The 25,452-nt window shown below is 43.4% G+C and overlaps 1 protein-coding gene across 4 annotated transcripts in view; it reads right to left on the reverse strand.

The window, feature by feature from the left end:
* Nucleotides 1–25,452, reverse strand: part of Fnip2 (folliculin interacting protein 2) — a 113,511-nt gene that overhangs the window by 17,324 nt on the left and 70,735 nt on the right. For all 4 annotated transcript variants that reach the window (XM_031374131.1, XM_031374129.1, XM_031374128.1 and 1 more), the window contains 6 exons: nt 19,953–20,154; nt 19,495–19,583; nt 16,044–16,190; nt 15,757–15,926; nt 7,306–8,617; nt 6,238–6,394 (listed from right to left, as the gene is read on the reverse strand). In XM_031374131.1, the coding sequence (XP_031229991.1) occupies nt 6,238–6,394; nt 7,306–8,617; nt 15,757–15,926; nt 16,044–16,190; nt 19,495–19,583; nt 19,953–20,154 (2,077 nt within the window). The remainder of the gene's footprint in view (nt 1–6,237; nt 6,395–7,305; nt 8,618–15,756; nt 15,927–16,043; nt 16,191–19,494; nt 19,584–19,952; nt 20,155–25,452) is intronic.

Consider the following 25,452-nt stretch of genomic DNA (forward strand, 5'->3'; position numbering starts at 1 on the left):
TGTGGCTGTGTGTGATGTGCCTGTGTGTGTGTGTGTGCTGTGCCTGTGTGTGCTGTGCTCTCTGCGCTCCCTGGATGAATGCCCACTTTCAGCCTGTGGCCACCAGCTCCACTGCCAGGCTGAGACCAGGTTCTGTTTGAAGGTGCAGCAAGGTGTACAAGATCACAAAGAGTCCCAGAAGCAAGTCACGTGATGAACTGTGTCACTTCAATGCCAGAAGTTTGCAGCTTTTTGTGGAGGCTGACATGAAAAGAAAATGGGAAAATGAAAGCAGGCATGTGTTCAACTCTGAAACAGTATGCAGAAGAGACAGAAAGCCCCAAAGACCTTAGTCTCCTCTAAGTATAGAAAAGAAATACAGGGAGCCGTAGAGATGGCCCAGGTTAAGAACTGTTCCAGGAGTCAGTCCTACAGATCCAAAGCCGCAGGATCTCCATGTCACAGGGCAACAACAGGATACCTGAGAGGAGTCTTAGTGTGGCTATAGGACTGATAGAGAAGCAGAAGCCAGAGGCCTGGAACCAGACCAATGACTCATTGTAATAAACACTTATTCACAAGTAAAGAAGTGTGGACAAAAGGGTGTACTTTGGGACCCAGCTTCCATGACAAGGTTTTTTTCCTCCTCTTTTTTCTTTTTCTTTTGCAGAAAGGTTGAAAGGGCAGAGGACGGGTACGAAGGGATGGAAGATGACTGGGATTGGGGTGCATGATGTGAAATTCATGAAGAATCAATAAAAAGTACGTAAAACAAAACAAGACAAAACCAAACACTCTTCCAGAGACTCTGGGTTCAATTCCCAGCACCCACAGGCAACTGTAACTCCAGCTCCTCCTCTGGCCTCTGCAGGCAGAACTCCTATACCCATAATAATAAATAAACCTAAAAGAATATGAAGTGAATGCAAAGAGCTGCAGGCGTCATGTTAAACACACCACTCTTCTTCTTCATGACTCTAAAGAAAGATTATGCACATTTCTCTTTACCCCAGAAGAAGGCATATTCCCATGAGCATTTCAGCTCCAATAAGAAACATACAGTGCTCCAAACTCAGTTTTCTAAAGTCATCTAAAGAACAAGCACTTTTCATGCACCAGGCACCAGATGACACACTAGGAACACAAAGAAACTAAGTCTCTGATTCTGCTTCACAGTAACTGCAGGCCTATGGGAAGAACACATATTGGTAGACATGTGAACATGCGTGCATACTGATCTACATGTGTGTGTACATACATACTCACACACTGTGCAACAGTCTCACTAAACAATAACCCTGACCATCTGTAAGGATTTCCATCCTCTTCATTACTAAAAAATGGTTATCAAAATCCAGTTATTGGTCAAACATGTACTTTAAGAGTTGGAGGTAATAGATCAGTGAGCCCATGTCTAGTATGTGGGAAGGGGGGCAGACAAGTGAGATAGGCATGGTGACACATGCCTATAACCCCAGCACTTAGGAAGCTAACAGGAGGACTACAAGTTCAAGGCCCACCTGGGCTACATGGTATGATGATGTCTGAAAAAACAAACTGCAACATAACTCATTTCATTTCAAAGCCCTCTAAACACATCTCCCAGTCCCAGGTGGGGCTGCATTCAGGGCTGCAGCTGCAGAAGGCAGAGCTGCAGGACCCAAGTTACTCATGTAACCTAGAGAAATGAAAACAGCCAGGGTGTTGTAAACAAGGGACTCATCCAAAATGGTTTCCTCTCTAACCTGTTGATCTGACCTGAGGCATTTAATACTATGTGCTACTTAAGTAATGACTTCTTGTCTGATGGGACAGGCTGTTCTTTTGTAGTCTGGCTGGTTGGTTGCCCTCATGAATTAATTAGTATTCATGAGCACGTATCACAGCCAGGCTTTCAGCAGAGCTCCTTATCTGTGTTACTGACTCCTATGTGATATTTCTGGAGTCAATCTGTTGCTACTCTTAAAATTAAATGGAACAAGCTGCTATATCCAACTGTTATTTATAGATTAGTCTGAAAAGTGCCTGAGCCTAGATCACTGTTATGATGCCAATTTTAGTCCTGATGACCTTACCTAATGAAAGAGAAGCCAGCCAGCTCCTTGTTACATGACAAAGGGCTCAGCTCAGTTTCCTCCTGCAGATGCTCTCGGTGTCTAACGCCCACAACCAGACACGAGTGTGTTGAGGACACTCGAGCATCTTTCTAAACTCTGAAAGTAATTCTGCCTTAACTAGAATTAACTAGTAATTCTGGCTTAACTAGCATAGCGTTGTCAACCTGTTAATAGCATCTCGCTCTACTTAGCCACTTGCAAGGCTTTTTCACATTTCCTGTTTAAATAGTTAACAGTTACCGGATGCTTAGTAGTGTACACCAGGCACCATGCTCAACCCTTGATGTGGATTACAGAATTTCCAAACTCAAATGACATCAGTACACTTTATTTTATAGAGTGAACACTTCCCCCAAAGGCCACAAAGCCATTAGGAGCTGAGTTATGATTCAGACCTAGGTAGCCTCTTTGGAGGCCCAGCTTCTCAAAGGTAGGCCAGAGGTCAAACAGGTGCTGTTCTGTGTGTACATCCATCTTGTTTTTCAAGACATGTTCTCTCCTAAGGACCTACCTCACTGAGGAGGCTGGGCTTGGCCAGCAGTGAGTTACAGGGATCTTCCCACCTATGCCTCCCCAGTTTGGATTATAAACACATGCCACCACACCCAGGTTTTTTGCATGGGTCCTGGAGACCAAACATGTCTTCATGCTTATCTGGCAAGCACTTTCCTACTGAGCTTTCTCCCCAACCTGGGAAGCAAACTCTTATCCACTACATCATAGTGTCCCTGTTCTTATGTCCTCTAAAATCATCGTTTGGTTTAAGTGATGTTAGCAGAGGTGACACCAGGACTCAGAGCCAAGCCAGTGCTGCTGGCGTTGATCTGTCGCCCTCCTCTGCCTTCATTTTGGTCACCAACAGTGCCTGGTTGGCAGCACTCATTGGCAGATGGGACACAGAAGACAGGCAAGGCTGCCTGAGGGTCACGGGATGAGTGTTGCTGGCTCCTACCTGGGTCCCCTCTCGCTCAGTGCAGAGAAGGTGAAGGAAAGCAAGCATTTAATTGATAGGAAAAGTTAGCTTGCACTGTTACAGCAGCTGAGTAACATGGAGTAGGAAGAAAGAGTTCACACGTCAGACTGAAAAACAGCCTGTGTCAAACATCCAGAGAAAACCTGGGTCCTTCCTTATGTTTGAAAGGCAGTGAAAGCCATGAGAGTAAGCAAAAGATCTCTTTTGTAAGAGAGTAAGATAACAAAAAGAATGAAAAGATACTCTTGATGCTGAACATTCTAGAAAGAAACTTCCTTGTGCTCCAAAGAAAACTAGTCTGCTGTGGTTTATACAATGCACATTTATAAAGCTAGATTGTATAATCTAAACCATGCATGAGTCTTTAAAAAAAATCAATAAGTTACAATAATTGCTTTTACAAAGTTATTCAAAATCCTTCTTTAAGAAGAATTACAAGTCCCAAAGCCTGGCATGAGACTGAAATTATTTATACCCCCAAATCAGGTTGTGAAAGCAAGTGGTTCCCAGGCTTTACCCTACCTCTCAGCACGCACAGGACAAGCATGGACTCTCACATCACTGCTTCTTTTCCTGACAGTGTTCTCAGCTCAGACCATCACTGTCCCTTATGAATGATTAATTCACCAATGTTTTAAAACTACCCATATTTCCAAAGTATTTGTAAATGTAAGTTAAGTGCCTTTTAAAGTAAAAACAGAAAAATATTGTTGCAGACCAGAGTGTGAGCCAGAGAGGCAGTCTACATGAAACTCCTGAGTTTCAAAATCAAACCTCAGGACCACCATGATGGCACCCACCTATAATCCCATGGCTGGGGAGGCAGATGCTGGTGGACTGTTTAGAGCTTGAGGCTACACAGTGAGAGCCTGTTTCAAACAAATAAACACAAAACTCGTGATGATGAGTTTGTTAAATGAAATTGGAAATCCACTAATGTTAACTGGACATATCATAAACATATTAAAACTTGAAAATATTTTTATGAGTCCTTCACAATTTCCTTTAGCACCATGCACATGACTGCATTTTGTAAGCACTCACACATGAAATAAATTAGTATGCATAATAAAATTTAACCAAAGAAATGAGAGCTCCTTTAGTGTAAAAATACTATTTTTAAAAGGGAGAAAGTGAAAACAGAAAAGCTCTAAGAGAAATGATCATGTAGACATGGCTATTTTCTCAAATACAAGAACTGCAGAGCTAGATGGTCACAATGAAAATCGAATATTCAGAAATTAGAAATTGATGACCTATTTTTAAAAAATACCAAAATTTCGTGAGTTGTGTCATAGATACGTTGGAGGTGGTTATCATCCGGGAGATTGCTTTTCTGTGGCGGTGAGTGAGTGAATCTGGGCACTTCCAGGAGAATGTGCAACAGCTCTTGACTCAATGTCACTGAGGACAACCCCACTGGCTCCTACAGCCTATGTGAGCCTCTGTCAGGAACAGCACTCTGGCTTAGTGGAGTAAAGGTGCAAGGGACAAAATTGATGCCCTTAGGAGTCAAACCAACAGCATTACAGAAAGCAAACACCCAATAAAGGCAGGAGGTGATGACAAACAGGGTCCTATCATGTCCCAACATACACTAAACACACAAAGGGCAGGCACACTTAGGACAGTGCAGAATGATGATACCATGCCGGGTAGTGGTGGCACACACCGTTAATCCCAGCATTTGGGAGGCAGAGGCAGGCAGATTTCTGAGTTCGAGGCCAGCCTGGTCTACAGAGTGAATTCCAGGACAGCCAGGGTTACACAGAGAAACCTTGTCTCAAAAGGAGAAAAAAAGAAAGAAAGAAAGAAAGAAAGAAAGAAAGAAAGAAAGAAAGAAAGAGAAAGAAAGATGATACCATACAAAGAGGGCCTATGCTTATCCTATGGGATGGATAGATGACCCAACCTCTGAAATGATAAGAGCAAGTGAGCAAGTGTGCAGTATCTATGACAAGAAAGAAGGAAATTGTGAGTTACTTGTAGGTAACAGACACTTCACAGTTTTATTCCAGGACTGTTCTGGTGAGGGATGGTGTCGATCACAAAGTGTGTGGGACTAGGCACATTTGGATAAGCGCATGTGTGCTGAGTGGGCCCTGCCCAGATCCCAGGTACTTTCTCTACAGCTTTTTACCTCTATGGGGTGCAGGATACTGATCTCTGCTTCCCACCCAAGCCCCTTCTCTTATTTCATACAAACATCCTTAGCCTGTTTAGCCTGTGTCTGCTTTGTATCTGGGCAGATGCCCAAGGTCAAAGATAAACTACAATGTCTTCTTTTCTAGTTTGCAAACACCCTTCCCCTCAATGAACAAAAAGTGTGCAATAAGGAGATAACGAAGCCAGGTTCCAACAATCTTAATGAGGAAACAAGGATTCTCCCTATTGCACAAGATAGCATATGTTTCTAATTGCAAAATAGCTATGCTTGCACATCTGCCCAGTGGCAGCACAATTAAAAACAGTCCCATCAGATTGACACAGTTTCTGTAAGTGTTCAGCTCCTGTCCTACTGTAGATAACAGAAAAGCACTTAGTAGTAGCTACAGGCAATTTTCCAGGAATACCTGTAAATCTTTCTACAGCCATTTCCACCCGGCTATCAAAGTGAGCTCAATGACAAATCAGTTAAAGTAATTGCTTTTAGAAACTTGCAAGGTTTGGATAAAAAGCAAGCCATACACAACATCTCTTTGGTCTTCCTTCTGAAGGCATGTAACTGTCACTCACTGTCTGTCAGTTTATGTTTGCCTGGCAGGCCGACAGCTACTCACCCCCACTCTACTCCGCCCATCCTGTTCTGGCCCTGGGAGGCTGACCTCTAAAGAAAGCTGGAGGGCCGTGCCTTAGCTGTGCCCTTGCTCTCTGGTCTCTTGCAGAAGAAACTAGAGGATGGAGGAGAGAACTGGAAGCCAGATGCTCCATCTTCCTCACTGTCCCCACACAGGAAGTCCCTCTTCCTGCTCCAGGACTCTGCAGTTCTATTACCTGCTCTTCCTTTGCTGAGTCTGGCCCAGGTAATGCTCACAGAGTCCCCAGACTCTTAATTCCACCTCATTGGCTGTCATGTCACTCTATGTCCTTACAAGCAATCCTTCATGCAGATGCTTTCAGTGTAAGATGAAGAGCCTGCTGCTGGCCATCCTGTGGTTCTACACTTACATGCACCGTGTGGACCAGATCAGCTGCCAGGCACTGCTTCAGCTTCTCATCGCTGCTGGTTCCATGCAGCACCAAATCAGGCATGTACGTGGCGCAGTAACCTGCCAGAAGTGAGCGGCCAAAATTCCTAACATTTGGCTTGCTGGTGCTCTGAGACCTAAAACAACATTTGAAATATTAAACACATAGCTAAAAAGTACACACTTTTTATATTACAATGGAAACAAAACCTCCAATGATACAAGGAAATAAATAGTTGTCCTGTAGTTCAAATCAGGGTCTTCAAGTAAGAAGACCATAAGTGTGAGAAAAGAGGGGATTTGTGAGAAAAGGAAGTAATTTGTATTAAAATGGAAATCTAAAAAAAATATATACTATTTCCATTCCTAGTTGAAACTTCATCCTTAAGCCAGATGTAGAGGTGCCTGTCCTCAGTTTAAGTCTAGCCTAGACTATATAGTGAGGCTTGTCTAAAGAACTTAGGGACCTATTCTTATACATCGTATTGAATATGTACCAGAAAGTCTCTGTCAGAAGGAGAAGAATGAGGCTGGGGACCATAGTGCCAGCATGGCTTTATGAATCTGACCTATCTGCAGAAAGCAGTGCCCACCACAATGAAGAAGAATAGAAAGAATCTTTTAATTGCAACTTTCAGTCTTCACAAACCAAAGAACCAATCTGATGGAGAACTAACAGAGAGGCCTGAGCAGCAGGAGGGAAGCCTCAGTGAGTGTGATTACCTCAGAAGCAAGATATCCACACTACATAGACATGAGCGAATGCTCTCCTCCTTGCAAGCATGGTCACTGTGGCTTTTCACTCCCCCAAATGTCTCAAGAGCAGCAAGGACAACCACCTGCCCTTTGTCCAAGAACTTAGCTGCACCAAGATGGTGAGTATCCTTGGAGATCAGACAGGCTGGAAACCCCTGAATGCAAATGGTGATACCTCTAATATTTAAGAGAAAAGCATGTGCTACATACATATAAAGAGATCATGAGCGGCTAGCATGGTTACAGCATCAGGCTAGGGACAGATAGATTCCAGTTCCCTGTGCAGTGTTACCTTGGCAGAGGCAGCTCCACTTCCAAGGACCCTTCAGTCCTGTCACAACTGTGACCTAGTTCTAGCAGGGCTAAAACACACGCTTCATCATCACTGTCTCCAAGAGCACTATCCAAGCTTTCATTCCTGGGAATGTCTCCTTCGCTCCTGTAGTTGACCTTACTACTGGCATCCCCATAGGGGACATCTGCAGCAATCAGCAGGCCACCCTGCTGCCTACATCTGTTTGGAACAGGCTCTGATGAAGGTCCTTTGTCACCTTTTAATTGCACATCTCTAGTCTGTGCCGGAAGTCTCTGGCTACCTCCTCCTGCACAAATGGAATGTGCAAGGGAGCCATCGACTTGGCTAGGTTGTCCCACAGCATGTGCCATGCTGGCTTGGAGGCCTCTGTCCTCAGAGACATCTTCTCCCTCTGAAGAGTGGTCCTGAGGCATGATGTCCTTTTGAAAGTTAGCTTTGAAGGAGCACCCAGAGCCCTGCTGGTCTTGAGTCAGGTCAGTGTCCAAGCTAGACCTGGCAGAGGCACTGGTCCCATGGAAATGTCCACAGGCCTTTAAGCGCTCCTCCATTCTTTTAGTGCGGCTTTCAAAGTCAGACTCTGGGGAGATGGAACTTCCAATGTGGAAGGTGACCTTTTCAACAGGAGGATCCTCCTGGGAATGTCTGTGAGGGCAGGGCCAGGCTGCTGACTGTTCTGCTCGCTTCTTTAGCATCTCCCCATGCAGCCCCGAGTGGAAGGTCTGGTGGTCCATTCTTCTTCTTACCCTGGGCACCTCACAGCTGGGAGGACTTGAAGAACAATCTTGGGCTTCCTCTTGGTCATTCTGTTTATGTTCACAGAATATGCCTTGAGGTTCATGCCAACTGTCAGGTTCTGCCTCTTGGAACCCCATGCTACTGGCCTCAGAATTCTGCTCTGGCCTCTTGCATCTGTTTTTTTCAGGTTTGTGACCCAAGTCATCAGTATTAATGCCTTCAGCTACTACTGTAGGCTCAGGGCTCCTCCTCTCAGTTGTCCCTGCTGGTAGGATTGGTGGTACCAGAGCAGGCTCATTGCTCACTGTAACTACCACATATTCAGACTCTTCCACCTCTCCTTTTTCCAAGGCGGTTACAATCTTGCTCCCATTTATAACCTGGTCATCCTCATTATGACTCCCACTCCAGGTCAGCTGATTCTCTTGCAGTTCAGAGCAACGGAGAAAGTAGGTCAGAACATAAAGAATGCGCTGGACCAAATCCTTCTGCTTCCCAATCACCACGGTGCGAGTCAGTCTCACTGGAGAGCCTATAGCTCCGTAAAGATCACCTGCAGGAGAAAGATGGACAGAAGACAAAGCCCTCTGGTGTTAGCATGCATGGATATGTCTGCCCTTTACAAGAAAAAACCAGGTAACTTAATTCCCAGCCTCCAACCACTTTTTGACGCACAAGATATAGAATTTCTAGGAATGACCATGTTCCAGTTCCTGATACTGGAAAGCAGGTCTGGAAGGTAACACAGGCTATAGCCCAGCAGAGCCCAGCAGAGCCCAGCAGAGCCCGGCAGCAGCTCTGTTGGATACACAAGCCCCTCACTGTGCTCAGGTGGCTGCATGCTGGCCCAAGGAAGGTTGAAGGTACTGTTGTGCATAAATGACCAGATAAAGTATGACATATTTGGAGATATTTTGCAAATTAGAAATTTTCTTAAAACACATCAGGTGGGGACTGTATCAGGGGAGGACTGGGAAAAGTGCTCAATGGTTAAGAGCATGTGCTGTGCCTGATGAGGACCCAGGTTCAATCCCCAGCACCCATGTTCGCATTTCTGCACCTCTGGTTAGGCCACCTTCTGATCTCCTCAGATACCTGTACCAGCATGTACACACTCCCACACAGATACACAAGCACATACACATAACTGAAAAGAAAGAAAAACCCTAGGATAGTAAACCTTAAGAGTAAAATGCAAATTCAAGAATTACCATTAATAAGAATTAAATCACTTAAAAACACTTAATGAGGTTAATATGTACAGGATTCTTTTAGTACAGTGATTTACTCTAAGTAGATTCAGTTTAATTTATAAGAAAAAAATTACCTAGTCATGAATAATGAATCTGGAATTCTTTATTTTATATGATATAAAAATTCTACAGGATACAAAATGTCATCTTAGTTAAATTCTGATAAGATGGTTAAAATGGACTGATGAGCCAGCTTTGTGTTCAATATGAAAGGTGAAAGATTACCGAAGTACTTCAATAGTGCTCACAGAACACACTGACATAAAGGGTTAAAGGGGAGTAATGGAACGGGGAAGTTTAAACTGGGGGTGGGGGAACAAACGGCAGGGTAGAGAAGGAATATAGGGAAAGACAACTAAAGACCTTTTTAAAAAGTCCTATGGAAACCAAATACTATAGAAGCTTACACACACACACACACACACACACACACACACACACACACACACACACGCGCGCGCGCACGCACGCACGCACGCGCGTACACACATGCACACACATGAATTGAAATGGAGTTACCTACAATAGGGCTACAGCGTTCCTATCAGATACCATGAGCTATCAAATAAAAATCCCAGAGCCAGGAACTGGCTATTTCTTTTTGAGTTGTTGGCTGATAAGATCATATAGACCCCACCCCCAGCTGCCTCAAACACTACAGGCTATTGTCGGTACTCTTAGTTACCCTCTAGAATTTCACGTTAAGATGCTAGTGCTGAAGACACCACATAAAGAACTTAGCTGGTACTTATCTGGAAGCTACAGCCCTAGCTGGCTAGCATTCACAGCGCTGGAGAGTGCTGTGCATGCTGGAGGGGAAAGGAATCTTCCATCAGACCCAGCTGAGAGCCCTGCGAGCTACAAAAACAGCTGGCCTGGTAAAAGATGGCCCCTGGTGCAACACTGGCACAATTGTCATGAGAGAAACTAATCACTCTTTGCTTGGAGTTAAGTCATGTTCTACAATACAAAACTCATACCCAGCATAATTATCGAACCAGGAATCTATGTCTGGACAGGTCACAGGCTGTGGAGAGAACCTGCTACTGTGGTTCTGCTAAATGGGCACAGTACACCTAATGACTTACTGTTGCACCTATAGATCAATGCATCTTCTAAGCCTCATTTGAGAAGCTTCTATTTATTGCATATGGTTACTAGCACAGAGGCCTACAACTGACCAAGGTACAGAAGAGAAGAGATGGCAAAAATGTTCAGCCCTAAACAGAACACATGTACTGTACCCTCCTCTTCTCAGGGATCATTGCAGAAGAGGGAACAGAAAGGAGCCAGAGGCAGTGGATGACTGCACAGTGTCTTCTGGACACAGAGGGACAGGCAGCTGCACAAATGAACTCACAGCAGTCTTGACAAACCAAATTCCAGCATGGTGATGGAAGTTAGGTATAAGATTCCACCCCAGCTGTGGAGCTATGGGTAACTGTAAGCTTCTGGGAAAAAAGAGACTGTTTTCTCTGAGTATTGTCCCTGGTAAGTCAACTGTACTCCAGGGCAACACCATATACCCAAAATTGCCCAAGAATATTTGGGCAATACAAGTTGGCCTTCATGGGCTTTAAAAATAAAATTAAAAAGGACACACAGTGCGGCAGGGGATGGAGTGGATCTGGAAGCATTGGGAGAAGGAAGGTGAATATGATCAAAACATGCAAAACTCTCAACACATTTTTTAAAAGTACCATTACCTACTTACTAAGTCATCAAGTTCAGTTATTTGATTATATTTGCTAAGATAGACAACCAATGTTTACTGATTGGCTATGCACTTGGCTTACTTAGGTAAGGGACCTTATACAACTGAGCCAGAGTCAGAAATGATTAAAAAACTAACCAGAAGGTTGCAACACTGGAAGGGGTATTGAATATAAGAGAGGCGATGCTCAGTGATGGTTACAAAGAACTCGGGAAGTCGAGACTCAGCTGAGGAATGCATCCATAGAGAAGCAGGAAGTCACAGGTTAGAGACAACTAAAATTAGTAGACTGAGGTCGAGAGAGATTGTGAGAATGAACAGGAAGTTGTCTCTCTAGGGAACCATAAGGAAGTTTGTCCTTCACAGAGTTTTCCCTAGTACACAGCTTCCAAGAACATTTAAAGAACAGGACAGAAATAACAGTAAACAATTTTCTCTATAAAAGGACAGGACTGAAGGCTAAGGGAGCCGTAGCCTCTAAGAAGTCACCCTGGACTTCAAAGTGAGAGCTCAGAAGTGTGGTGAGATAATAGGGTTTGGCCTGAGAAAACTGCCCTCAGCACAGGCTAATGCCATGCCTTCTTTCTGATCCTGTCTCCCCAAGCTTCAGGATATCACAGTCACTTCAGAATTCATGGGTGTTTCTGTGACAGCAGGCTCCGTGCTACTAACACATGCAAGCTGGTCCTGGTGGTGTGGGCCTTTGATCCAGTTACTACGGAAGCTGAGGAAGGAGGATCATGAGTTCAAGACTAGCACAGGCTATACAGTGAGTTCCAGGCCAGCCTAGACTACATACAGTGACTGTGTCTCAAGTAGGAAACAAACGAGCAACACTTCTCACCTCTAAGAAAAATACATGGATGTAAAAATTTTATCAGATGCTTGAACCTTATATATTTTGATATATATTTTAAATTAATTTTCTAAGTGTTGGAGCAGCACAGTGTATGACTGTTCATTTAAACAGAGTACACAAACAGGGCTTCACCAATCATAAAGAAGAGTTATTCATGTAGCCAGAGCACAGCAGCCAAACTAGAAAAGAGGCATGAAGTTCCTTATGCAAAATCTTTATGTTCCTTTATGTTCAAAATCTTCCATAAAAAAATGGAAAATGGGGAGTCTTTAGAAAAAGAAGATACTATATATATTTATGTATAAATGAAATGGATAAAGGGAAGACATTGCTGAGTAAGGTCTGAGGACATAACTCAGCAAGAGTGCCACCAAGCCTGAGGACCTAGGTTCCCTTCCCAGTGTCTACAGGAAGCCAGGTCACATGTGCTTGTACCCAAACTGCTGGGGGACAGAGAATTCCAGGTTCAGTGAGAAAGCCCTTCTCAAGGGAACAAGGTAGACAGCAACTGTACTGACACGGCTGCATGCAGCTGCACAGGTCTGTGTACACGCACGCACATGCACGCACCTGAACCAAACGTCATGGTAAAGGTCGGTAAAGCTAGACGACAGTTAGCATCAAAATCAAGGTGGGTAACAATTTTTTATAATTACAGGAGGGGAAACAGATGTATGCTTTCTTGTTGGATTAGATTTACAAATATTTATTACTTTTTATTTTTGGCCAGAAAATAACTAATTGTTGCAAATAAAGGATAATGCAAATAAAGGATAACGCACAGATACGTTTCGTTCAGACCCTCTTGAAGAGTTTCTTTCCTTGTCCATACAATGGAAACCTCACAAGTGTCTTAAATATGAGAAAAACCATGTTTGTGACAGCCAAGTCTAATGTTCATTTAATCCTTAGACTGATGAAGAGCAGATCTCATCAGGGTGGAGAAAGAGAGATGGCCTGCTTAAAACAGGTCAAGTGGGATTACCCATTCTGAGGAGGAAAAACAAGAGGAATAAAGAATAATGTATACACTCCTGCTATCTATGAGCCCCATCAAGCACTGTAGTATGCACACAGTAGGGATTCTGGGAAGAGGAAAGAAAAAAAAAAAGACTGGAGCAGAAATTGACTTTAAAACAAGGATTCCATAAACTTCATGAGTGACATAAGTCTGTTCATCCAAGAAGGTCAATGAACTCCAACTATGAAAATCCAAGGAAAACCCAAGTAAAAAATAGACACCCTGAAGCTGAACTGTCAAAAGCCAAAGGCAAAAAGGGTGCCTGAAGGCCGCAGGATGAAACCCACTCCCCACCAGCACAGGCTTCTCACCTGCAGCCACAACGCCGCCACATCCTAAAACTCACATTTTACAGAACCTGTGTGCAAGTTCTGTTTCTATCCTACTATCCTGTGGAAATGCTTTTCCAACCCACTAATGGCTTCCACAAGCCACTGGTGGCTGGTATCCCTAATGTGGAAATCCTTGTACATGGTGCCCACGGGGGTAAAGGCACCACATCACTGCACTCCTAGGAGCAATTCCATGAGTATGAAGAGAGATTGCAGCTGAGCTGCTCTGCTCAGGAGGCTGAGACACCACACAGATGAGAACAGAAGTGCATGCAGACTGTCTAGAGGAGCCCTCAGTAACATGGTGAAATCATTCACCATAGAACCATTTTTATTACTTAGGAACCTAAATTAAAATCACATCTGCACTGTTGTTTAGCCCCCAGAGCTTACATTTTCCTGCCTACTGTGGCACACAGAAAATTACCATAATTTAAGTACATTCTCTGTCTAATCATCCATTTGTGACAATGGAGACCCAGTCACTCACACTTGTCTTTATAAGGCTGTCAAGAAGCCTTCTCTGTGCAAGGCTGCACTCCCTCCCTAAGCTACTCCAACCAACACTCAGTCCCCAGAGGGCCTTCTCAGGAAGAGAGGGCTGAAGACCTTCGGGGAGGATGATCACCAATGAAAAGCAACAAGCAAGCCCACAGGAAGGGATTTTGCCTTATTATGCTGAACACAAGGAGTCGGTGGTGGCTCCTAGTTAGCTCAGTCCCACAGGAGAAGCATTCTGAAGTCTAAATGCATTTATCTAATTAAGTGCATGCTGCTTAATTACCACTGTTTGAAAATTGCAGCAGGACACACTGTATTTCCCTTAATGTCCAGCCTATTCCCTTCTAGCAATAAATACTACACTTTAAAAAATTATTTTCCCCAACTGAGAACAGCAACATATGTTCTCAGGGCTACTCAACCTGAGTGAGGTAGCAAGTTCAGGACTGTTCATTGTACCTAGTATCAAAATATAAAGCACTGTCTTTTTATTCTTTTCTTTTGAGTCTTGGTTAAATAACCCATACTGGCCTACCACTCTTAATCCTCCTGCTTCAGCCTCCCTAGTTCTGGGATAACAATCATGTGTAGTCAATTCTAGTCTAACATGGTTTTCCTATCCACAAATTCTTTAGTTAATTCATTAAAGACATGCCTATTACTTACCCTATGAGACTTGTATCTTCTTTTGTGTCTCATGGGCAAAAGGACAAGAAAGTACATTTCCTGCTATAAGAAGGGTGACATGGCAGGCAGGAGTGGCTCTCCTCCTTGAGTATGTACAGCCTGTTCTGTGGTATCGGCTGTTGAAACACTGTTTTTAAGGCTACCCAATGTGGTGCTTCCCCCAGCACACCGCTTGTCCTCGAAATTACCTCAGAGGATTCCTGCAGCTAAGCCTTCTCTCTGTAAATGCCCCACCATGTAGTTTCAGGAGCAGCATCCAGAGCAAGGGTCCTTGGTGCAAGTGACTGCAAGTCACAGCAAATAAAGTTCTGACCCCATCCCAACTGACGACTGGAGTGCTCATCTGGCCACATACAAAGGCCCTCATTCTACTGTTAACATACAAAAAGAAGAGGCACAGGAATGCTGAGTGACTGTCTTCAGAAACAAAGGGAACCAATAGGCCTCTGGCTCCCACACCCCTTGCACACTCTTATCCAAGCAGTAGGGTGTTGTCAAAAGACCTGTTCAAGGCTCAACTTCGTCCACCAGGCAGCTGACTACTGAGGCTTGAACAGCTGTGACTCAACTCGGAGTTCCAGTACATGGGTGGTACAGAATGTTATGTGACCATACCTTGTCACACTAAGGCCTGCTGAGAACAAGGCCTCGTAAACCCAGATATGTAACCCCAGGCTAACTCACCAATCCATAGACATACATGGGTTAAGGAAGTAATGCTACCATCAAATGCAAGGACCAATCGACAGATATGACTATGGCTTATCAGATCTATGGCTCAGTCAGAGCAGCGGTGAGATGTAAGTGTGCCACTTTCCTCTGGTCTTCTCTCCCCAGCCACTCCAACAAGAGCTCTCACTCCTTTTCTTAACCCTCTTCCCACTGACATTTGGCAACATTTAAAGACATTTTGATGGTTCAACTCTAGGAAGACAAGGGCTGTACTGGCATCTATCGAATGGAGGCCAGGAATATTGCTGGATGACCCCTAAGATATGAGACAGCCCTCCCTGCCCTATCATAACTCGACCACAAAAAACTGCGCAAGTCAGTAGTTTAAGAAACTGTGATAGGGTAAACAGCCTCTGTGAGTGTGGAGAACTCAGCTTACCTATGAGGCCTCAAAAGAGCAGAACAAAGCTACCAGCAAGGGAAAGGGATGAGGAGAGGAGCCTGCCAGTTTGGATCTGTGGGCCTATCTTATTCCTGCAAGAGACAATCTTTGAGTGACTTGGTCAGAAAGCCAGGACAAGCTATAATTTCCAGCATATTTCTTTTCCTATTTCATCGGACACATTCTCTGAACACTCAAATTAGGTACTAACCCAGCTGTGCCCAGAGAGGATTATATGGATGTGTTTTGGCCAGCATGTTCACTGACTGAGAGGTACGCTTCTCCGAGAAGGCTTTAATGGGAGGGTGGTCAACAGGCATGACAGTGGGCACCCAGGCCAGGTGGTAGGTTAACACCGCAGTCAGTAAGGCAGCAAAAAACCTTGGGAAAACAGACAAAAGCATACCCAGATTAGTCAGATACAGGACAAGGCATGTCCCGCGCAGCATATGCACTGGCTGAGGACTGCTCCACAAGTCTCAAGAGGGTTATACTTACTGGTTTTTGTTGACTTGTTCAATCAGAAGTATAAATTCCTTGAGAAAGCGCTGGCAGAGTTGGTTTTTTTCCAAGGTGTTTGACATCATGGTAAGCCATACTGGTTCAGCTATCCTTGGAACAGAATATAAGTTCCAGATAGTCCCTCTACAGGAGAGAGAAGGGACAGATTATAATAAGTAGTTTTTGTGGGTATCTTAGTATCAAAGAACAAAGCTGAACACTGTAATTTGGATCTATATACTCCTTAAAGAATTAAAAAGTAAATTAACACAGGTTGGCAAACTACAACTCACACAAATTTGACTGTTAGCATTTTTGTAAATAAAGTTTTATTGGGACCCAAGAATGTTTTATACATTATCTATGAATGCTTCTGCAGGACAATGGCAAAGTTAGGTGGCAGTGTAGAAACCCTTAAGAGAAAAAGCACACCATCCCTAACATAAAAACATTGATTTAGATAATAATGTATGAGGGTGTAGCTCAGTGATATAGTACCTGCCTATCATCCACATGGCCCTGGGCTTGATCTCAAACATTGCACACACACACAAAAATAATATAAAGGTTAAAAAAAAATTCAGTGTCTCTTTCCAGAATTTATAATCATTTTAAAAATTTATACATGCAAACTTAAAAACTGTACAGGCTTCTAGGGTATCATAAAGTCACTTTTAGATGCTATTTATTTTGCTTTTGTGGTAGTGAGACTCAAGTCCTGGTCTTTTTGCACATTAGACAAGCACTCAATCACCGAGTTATATTTCCAGCTCCACACAGCATTCTTTGGTAAAGAAATACAGATCAAGAGCTGGGCATACCAGTAATCCCAGCACTTAGGAGGCAGAGGCAGGAGAACTGAGTGTGAGTCAGCCACAGCTACACAGTAAGACTCCATCTAGAATCAGGTGGGGTGGGGCACACACAGATATGCAGGACAGAGAAAGCACACGCTATGTTGAAAATGAGATTGCTAGGTGACTCAGATCTACTGATTTCTAGTTCACGTGCTAGCTTTCTAAATCAAACACCCATCTTGCTTTAGATAAGAAGCTACACAGTGGCTCTTCCTCACTAACATATGCCAACTTCTAATACAGATACGTACTTAATGGTACAGTGAGGCTGGAGATCCAGATGTGGCAGGCTCTGTTATAAGCTACATGGCTCACATGTGTTTTTCCAGAGTGCAAAAACTTACTCAGATTCTCCATGGGATAAAAAGGAAATTAGGCCCTGAATGAATAACACAGATCTCTCCCAAATCAAGACGGAGCAGGCATACTCAGACTAGACTATGTAGCTATGTACCTAAAGGGATCAGGACAGAACACAAACCTACCTTGGCAGAAACAAAAAACTTTACACTTTCAAAAGTACATTACTGAGTTAAGAAGCTATGACTCCATAACTGGACACAATGTAGAGATCAAAAGATGTTTGGGGACCCCATCCTCAATGGATAAATCTGCATCACAGCTGTCCACCTGTGGCTCTGGGAACATTATGGAAGAGGGGTGGAAAGACTGCAAGTGCCCAAACACCAGAAATAGTGAAATAGTCTCTCCTAGAAGTGGCTTCATAGACAAAGACAGAACAACGGCAATATGCATGGGCATATTAACTCTAAAGAGAAAATTTTATCCTGGGGCCCTACCCTAAACTAGACACTATAGGCAACTAGTGACTATTGGGAGAGGGAGAGTTAGCCTTCTCTTCTAGTGATGAGCCTTATTGTTAGTCCACTCAGTGTGGTTATCCCTGAAACCATTTACACAAAAGCAAACTCAGCAAGCCATATTTCTACATTTGTGCATATATGCATGTAACAACAGTCTATCAATGTAAGAGTGTAGGGATTTAAGAAAAACGCATGAGAGGTGTTATAAAGAGGGTACGGGGAGGTCAAAGTGATAGCATTCTATGTCAATTAAAAACATATCTGTAAAAACAGTAGCACTGAAGATGATTATAGTAGCAAAATTTATGTCTCAGCTGGGTGTGGTGGCGCACGACTTTAATCCCAGCATTTGGGAGGCAGAGGCAGGTGGATCTCTGTGAGTTCAAGGACAGCTTGGTCTACATACTGAGTTCTAGGACAGCCAGGGCTATGCACTGAAAATGTGTCTTGACAACAAACAAACAAACCAAAATAAAACAGAATTCATGTCTCTAAATACTAAGATATTATTTTGTCTGTTTCTGGAAGGGCTCACTGTCAAAATAAGTGTAAAACTCCTCTATATGTATAATCTCTGGTGTTTTCTTTTCAGGTTTTCAGATTAGTACTGTGATTAGATTAGCATCCAGACTCTCAAGCACAAGTCATCTCTGAATGTGACCAACACAGCAGGATGACAGTGCTGCCCCTCAATGGAGACAGCTTACTTAACACCTTCAAGACACTCATCAAATGAAACAACCTAAACAGTTCCTTATCTTTAGCTGGAGGTCAGAAACAGTAGTAATTTTGCTTCAAGCAGCATTGAGCTCATCAGCAAACAATGTTCTAACATTCTAGGAACTGTAATTTTTTTTTAACCCCTAAGCTATTTGGCACACTGCTTCTCAGTGAGATTCCATTCCCCTTTAAGAGACTGGCTCTTTAAGAGTTTCTCTTTAAGAGAAACTCAGATGAACACAGTAGGGAAAACCCCATCTGATAGCAGATCACCCTGCTAACCACACTCTGTGGGCAAGAAGTATAGAAAAAACAGTGCCCATCCACAACTGGTGGAGTCCTAGATCAGTTAGAAGCTGCTTACAGCGTCAGAGAAGGGGCATCAGACGATTCACCATCCAGACCAGGGCGTGTACTACAGGCTCAGATGTGCACTAGATGTGCCCTGGCAAATGAGGCCTAGATCTCTACGACATGCACATATTTCCCCATGGGCTTAGGGCACAGGCAGCACCCTTGAGCCTCAGTTTTAACATTTGTACAAAGGGTAAAAAAAAGGGTTCAAAGTTTATGGGACAGCAGATATAAGATCATGGAACTGATTACAAGACAACTTTAAAGTTAGTGTTCAGTTCATTCTGATGAAAACAATCCCATTAAGCCAGACGTAGTAATGTACACCTTAATCCCAGGACTCAGGAGGCAGAGGCAGGAGGATCTCTATGAGTTTGAAGCCAGCTCAGTCTAATAGGCAGTTTCAGGCCAGCCAGGACTACATAGTGAGACCCCCATCTCAAAATAAACAAAACACAAAGCAAAACAACAACCCCAGGAACACAACAAACAAAAAACTAATCCCATTAAGAACTGTCAGGCACAGTGAGGATTACTCAAATGTGTGGCTTTACTTACCCTGCTCTCATGGGCAGGGACACTAAGATGACTAAAACTTGCCCAGTCCCGCAGTTCTTTTAAGACATAGCCTCGTGGCAGCTGGTCATAGTACTCCTCATCACTTCCTGTTGGATTTCCAACCTTGAACTTTACCTGAATTCTCCTAGTGCTTCCATCAGACGGCTCACATAAAACTGGACCCGGAGACTTGATTCAGAGATCTTCCTACAGGAGATCATGGCCTTCATGGAAGAGAGTGAACCACGTTACTCTCTAAGAAGAAATTCCTCTATGAATGACCTGCTGACTCACTAATGAATGATGATGCTATTATACATTTAAAACCTTGATGGTAACGACATTTCCCTTCATCAAGAAGCAGTAACTTCCTTCCCTACGGCACACTGGTCTCCAGCCTTGAAAATTCTAAGGGTCTTCATACCAGGACATGTTCTGACCACCTTATACCTGCCATCTCCCAAATAATGTGTCATTTTAAATCACAAATCTCTCCCCTATTGGTCAGTAGGTTGCAATCGTACTACCTTTTATTTCCTTACTTAAGTATTTGCATGGAATGGGTCCCAGGGCCCTGTACTCCCATCCTTTACCTTTTCAATAGCACTCTTCAGCCTGTTCATGTGAGATTCAAACAGAGGGAAGTGGGAGAAAAAGAAGTCCTGGAAATCCCGCTGTGCTGCCTCTCTCTCACACAAGGAAAAGATGATGCTGATGGCAATCTTCTTCCGTCTAACTATGGCTGGATTAGAGTTACACGTTTCTTCAGCCAAGCTAAATGCCTCATCAGTTGACCTGGAGGAAAATTAGGTTTGAAAAGTGGCCATGTTTCAGTGAGTAGATGAAGGTAAGCTGTCCTGTTATGGGATGATACTCAGGATGCTCATGCAGAATACTGAGAACACAGCCAGCCAGCCATCTACCTCCAACTCATTCTCTTACTTCTTTTTTTTTTTTTTTTTTTTAAGATTTATTTATTTATTACATGTAAGTACACTGTAGCTGTCTTCAGACAGTCCAAAAGAGGGCATCAGATCTCATTACTGATGGTTGTGAGCCACCATGTGGTTGCTGGGATTTGAACTCAGGAGCTTCAGAAGAACAGTCAGTGCTCTTAACTGCTGAGCCATCTCACCAGCCCATTCTCTTACTTCTTTATCATGAAAAGCAAGAGGATATCCACTTACCACATTATACATCTTACCCACTACCATATTACCATCCAAAGAAGCTCAGACGAAGGACAGTGGCAGTTTAGTTAACATTTGACTTTTGTCAACATTAAACTTTTGATTGCATTTAGAAGGGGTGGGAGAACACAGGTTCTAGCTAGAGAGACACTCATGGGGTAAAAGTCTTTGCTGCGATACACAAGCCCAGTCACCTGAGCCCCATCTCTGAGATTCACTGAAAAGGTGGATGTAGCAGCACACAGCCGAGTTCCCAGCATTCCCACTGTGAGTGAAAGGCAGGGTCAGAAGAATTGGTGGTGGGACACTCACAGGCCTGCTAGCCTAGAATACAACACAGAAGAAACACGAAAAACCCTGCCTCCACAAGGCAGAAGGCAAGAACTGACTCCTAAAAGTTGTCCTCTTTTTGTCCTCGGTGCTCTCTGGCACATGTGTGCCCTAGAATATAAAACAAACAAATGAAACACGGGTGCTTGTTTTTTATTGATAGATAAGAACAGAAGAGAGAAGACGGGTCCTGTGGAATATTCATGCTGCGGCACTCCCTGGCACCATCCCCAAGGCAATTAAAACCAGCAGGTGAAGTAACTCCTCTAAATGCTCTGACGGAAGCCGTGTGATTAACTGACTGAGCACTCTGGGAAATCCGCTAAGCAGAAAGGCTCAGCTCTCTTCTGATATAGTCAAAAGTCTTTGCTTCTGTAACAAAAGAACTACAGAGCCAATCGATTCTTAATATCCATCTTCAGAATACTGCAATTATGGATTAACCATAACTCTTATTTAAATGCTATGAAGAGTCACGAGAGCTACCACAATAGAGAGCTAGCAGCAAGAGGGAAAATAAAAAAAATATTTTGTTCTACACCAAAGTAAAGGCCAGAATATACTGCAAATGAGTATAAGCAGCCTGCCACACAGCAGCATGTGACATGTTTTCTTTGTCACCAACTGTACCATTTTTTAGGGCTCTAGTCATGGTCGACAGTATCCTGTAAGTTTTAAACTATATCTGGATTTTACTACCACCCACATTTTTTTTTTTTACTAACTTTTACTAACATATGTCCAAAGCTGCATGGCTAGGAAGGCTATGTTTAAAAGAAGGGAGGTGAGCACTTGCTCTAGGCTCTAAGGCGCATGCTTCTGCTCTCCTTAACATCCCTCAAGATCTGGGATGGGGTGTGAGTGATAAGGTCGCTCCTGATCTTCAGATGTCGTGAAAACACACCAAATACCCTAACAAACCACCAACTCTTTTCTCTGAGAAATCTGTAGGTCCTAGTGACCAGAAAAAGCTTGGAGAATCATACAGACTGTCACACATTTTTACACAGAAAGTGACCGGATATTTGAAAAGGCTCCTATTCTTTGTTGTAAAGTCCCTGTATTAAAAGCTTGTTCCTAAGCACTAGTCTATTTGCAAATAGAAATTCTAGCCAGGTGTGGTGGTGCACATCTGCAATCCCACCACTCAAGAGGCTGAGGTAGACAGGCTGAGGATATAGGTTTCAACTCAAGTCCAAGGACAGCTTGGGATAGTGAGACCCTGTTAAAAAAAAAATCTTCAGTGTGATAATGTAAAGCTTGCCTCTCTGCTGAATGCGCTATTTCTCTTCTTTCTCAAAAGTAAAGCACTTGTATCATTCCATTCCTCCTCAAGCCAAGGTGGACTTTAATAATCAAACTGTGATCAACACTGGGCTCTTACCCATCTCCATCTCTACCCTCTAAACAATGGTCAACTCAGCCATCAGTTTTAGCATAGCAGAGAGTGCCACCTGCTGAACTGCTGTAAAACTTTCCTAGCTGAACAGAGACCAGATCTTACTGTCTTTATCACACATCTCTACTAACATCTAAAGCCACTGGACTTCAGTCTGTAGTCCTGATCAACTATCCACACAAAAACATCAGGTCATAGAATATCCTAATTATCTTTTAAGTATTATTCCACAACAAAGAATGCTTGAGAATGTTTCAAATAATCCAATTGTGTAGCCAGATACTTTTTCATCCTTTTTTGAGGTCCAGGTACGCAGCACAGCAGTTCTGAAGTACAGAAACTGAAGTAGTGCTTGCTGGGGGACAGAAAGCTCTCTGGGAATGATTCTAGAGTTATAACCCAGGATGTCACCTTTGCCAGTCCAGGCTCTTGGATATAATCAGGGATGCTCACCCTGACTGATCCATCAGCTCCAGCTCATGCTGTTGGATGCTTTGTGATGGGCACATCACCACAGAGAACATCTGGAAGCACTCAGATCAATTGGTGGGTTTCAAGACACACACACACACACACACACACACACACACACACACACACACACACACACCAATCATGGCTACACACTTAAGTCTTTTCCATATACAGAAATCAAACAAAGGAGGCATGGGAGTCCATACCCTAGCACATGAGAGCGAGAGGACCATGAGCTCTCAAGACTATTGTAAACTACAGAGACAGAACCTATCTCAAAAAAGAAATAAATGAAATTGTGTTTTGTCACACTTAAGAATATACTGATAAATGTAAGTACCTCAAAATCATAATCACTTAAAGTAAAAACTATCATCATTTTAGTACATATGGATAAACTATAATTGATATCAGAGCTGCCAAGAACAATTACTGTTGAGGTCAGATTTGAACTTAACATTGAACCTACAAAACAGATAGTATGATGAGTCTAAGAATGTCTCACTGGCAACTTTGTTCAATTTAATAACTAAAAGGCTTCCAAGGGACATGTCTCCACGTCTGGCTCCTTTGGAATTTGGGTGATTTTTTTCTAGGGGATGAAATGCCCTAGGCTCCTCTGCCCCCACAGGTAGCAGAGCTATTACTAGCTGCAGGATAGGTGCCCAATACCCCAAACTTGCCACCTAGCACAATGAAGTGGCCTGAAGTCCAAGAGGAGCCAGCCTTTAGGGTTTACATTGTGCTTAACTACATGTAACTCTCTTTAGGAAGAATATTCTACTTAGTCCTATTATTATTAATTATTTAATATTAACATATATTAAAATTAAAATTTACTTTTATTTATTTATTTTTTTTTTAGATATGGTCTCATTATATAGCCCTGGCTGGCTTGAAACTTGCTACATATACCACCAGGCTGTCCTAAAATATATCCGTCTCTGTTCCCTGAGTGTTAGAGTTGAAGGTGTATACTACCGCATAGGATAGGAAGGGTGTTTTTAATTACTGTGGACTTCCTTTCAAAGCCAGAAGCTTTTGATGTCACTGTTCTAGTGGTGGTGTGTACCTACAACCAGTGTGTACCAGCACTGCAGGTTCCAGGTCAGTGTCAGCCCCAGAACAGAGAATGGGAATGGACAAAAGGGAAGAAACTCAATTTCCAGGCCACATACTTCCTGAAAGGTAATAATCAACAGCAGAGGGAGGCTACTGAACCATCAGCTGCAGGTTCCTATAAAATGGGCTGAGATCCACAATATACTGATTCCTGTGTTTCCTCTTCTGCATCAGTCACAATAGCAGAGTGGGACATCAATACTTGGAAAAAGCCTTGGAAAAAAGGCTTAGAGTGAATCATGATACTGTTTTGTACCATATTAAATTATAACACAAAAATGTTATTTTTAGGATTTATTATTTTATGTGGTCACTCATATACCACTATTATATTTTAAGTAAGATTTTTAAAACATGAACAGGTGCTAAAATGTGAAGTTATAAATTCTAAAAAAAACAGGGATCAGTATTTTGTGGATCTCAGCCCATTTTATAGGGCCCTGGCATTTTTTAAATTGCACTGGTACCCGACTACGTACCCAGGCTTTCTGAAGAAAAGAGTCTTTTTGTTTGTTTGTTTTTTGAGACAGGGTTTGTCTGTGTAGCCCTGGCTGGAACTGGAACTCACTCTGTAGAGCAGGCTGGCCTCGAACTCAGAAATCCACCCACCTCTGCCTCCCAAGTGCTGGGATTAAAGGCGTGCACCACCACCGCCTGGCTGAAGGTAAGACTCTTATTTAGGTGAGGCTCAGTAACGAGTCACGGTTCCCAGTGCCAGGTCTCTATTCAGTTTGTTTTTTGGATTTCAGAGGCATAGGCTTGGAAAAGCTACAGACAGCTTCAGACACGAGTCTGAAGGAGAGAAAAAGCATTCACACTGGAAAGCAGCCCCGTGACAGTTTCCTGCATCCATTTCTTCCCACTGCAGAAAGGATGGAAATGGCACGAACCTGACAGATGCCATACTGATATCAATGAGAGCAGTGACACTGGGAAATTTGTCCCATTGGCCAATATTTTATCTACAATTAAAAAAAAAAAATACTGAGCCAGGCAGTGGTGGCACATGCCTTTAATCCCAGCACTTGGGAGGCAGAGGCAGGTGGATTTCTGAGTTCGAGGCCAGCCTGGTCTACAGACTGAGTTCCAGGATAGCCAGGGTGTGGGGAGCCATGAATCTTGAGAGGCATTCGCCATGGCAAGATGGCGCCTAAACAACTGTTTGCGCATGTGCGTAGAGAACTGTTTGCGCATGTGTGTAGAGTGAAAAGACGCCATGTCACAGCCCATCCCGGGGCATTACGTAGGGTAATGAGCGAACAGCCAATCATGAGCAGACACGCCACGCTGTGGGCAGATAGGGCAGATACACACGCACTGTGGTGTATATAAGCAGTGCGGATTTTGGGCTCGACCCCTTTTTTCCCTATGGATGGAGACAAATAAACAGTTGCTGCAGAAGGAACCTAGTGTCCGCGTGTCTTCTTCCTGGCGAGAGGACTGCGCGGGCTACAGCTGGTGCCGAGAAGCCCGGGACGCCGGGAGAACCTTACAACAGCTGGTAGGTTCTAGAACTGCAGGACAGAGTGAGCTCTGAGAGGCATGCTGCTTGATTTTAATTCCTCCGACCCTTCCTCA

The sequence above is a fragment of the Mastomys coucha genome, unplaced genomic scaffold (genome assembly GCF_008632895.1).
Source record: "Mastomys coucha isolate ucsf_1 unplaced genomic scaffold, UCSF_Mcou_1 pScaffold16, whole genome shotgun sequence".
Taxonomy (NCBI): Eukaryota; Metazoa; Chordata; class Mammalia; order Rodentia; family Muridae; genus Mastomys; species Mastomys coucha.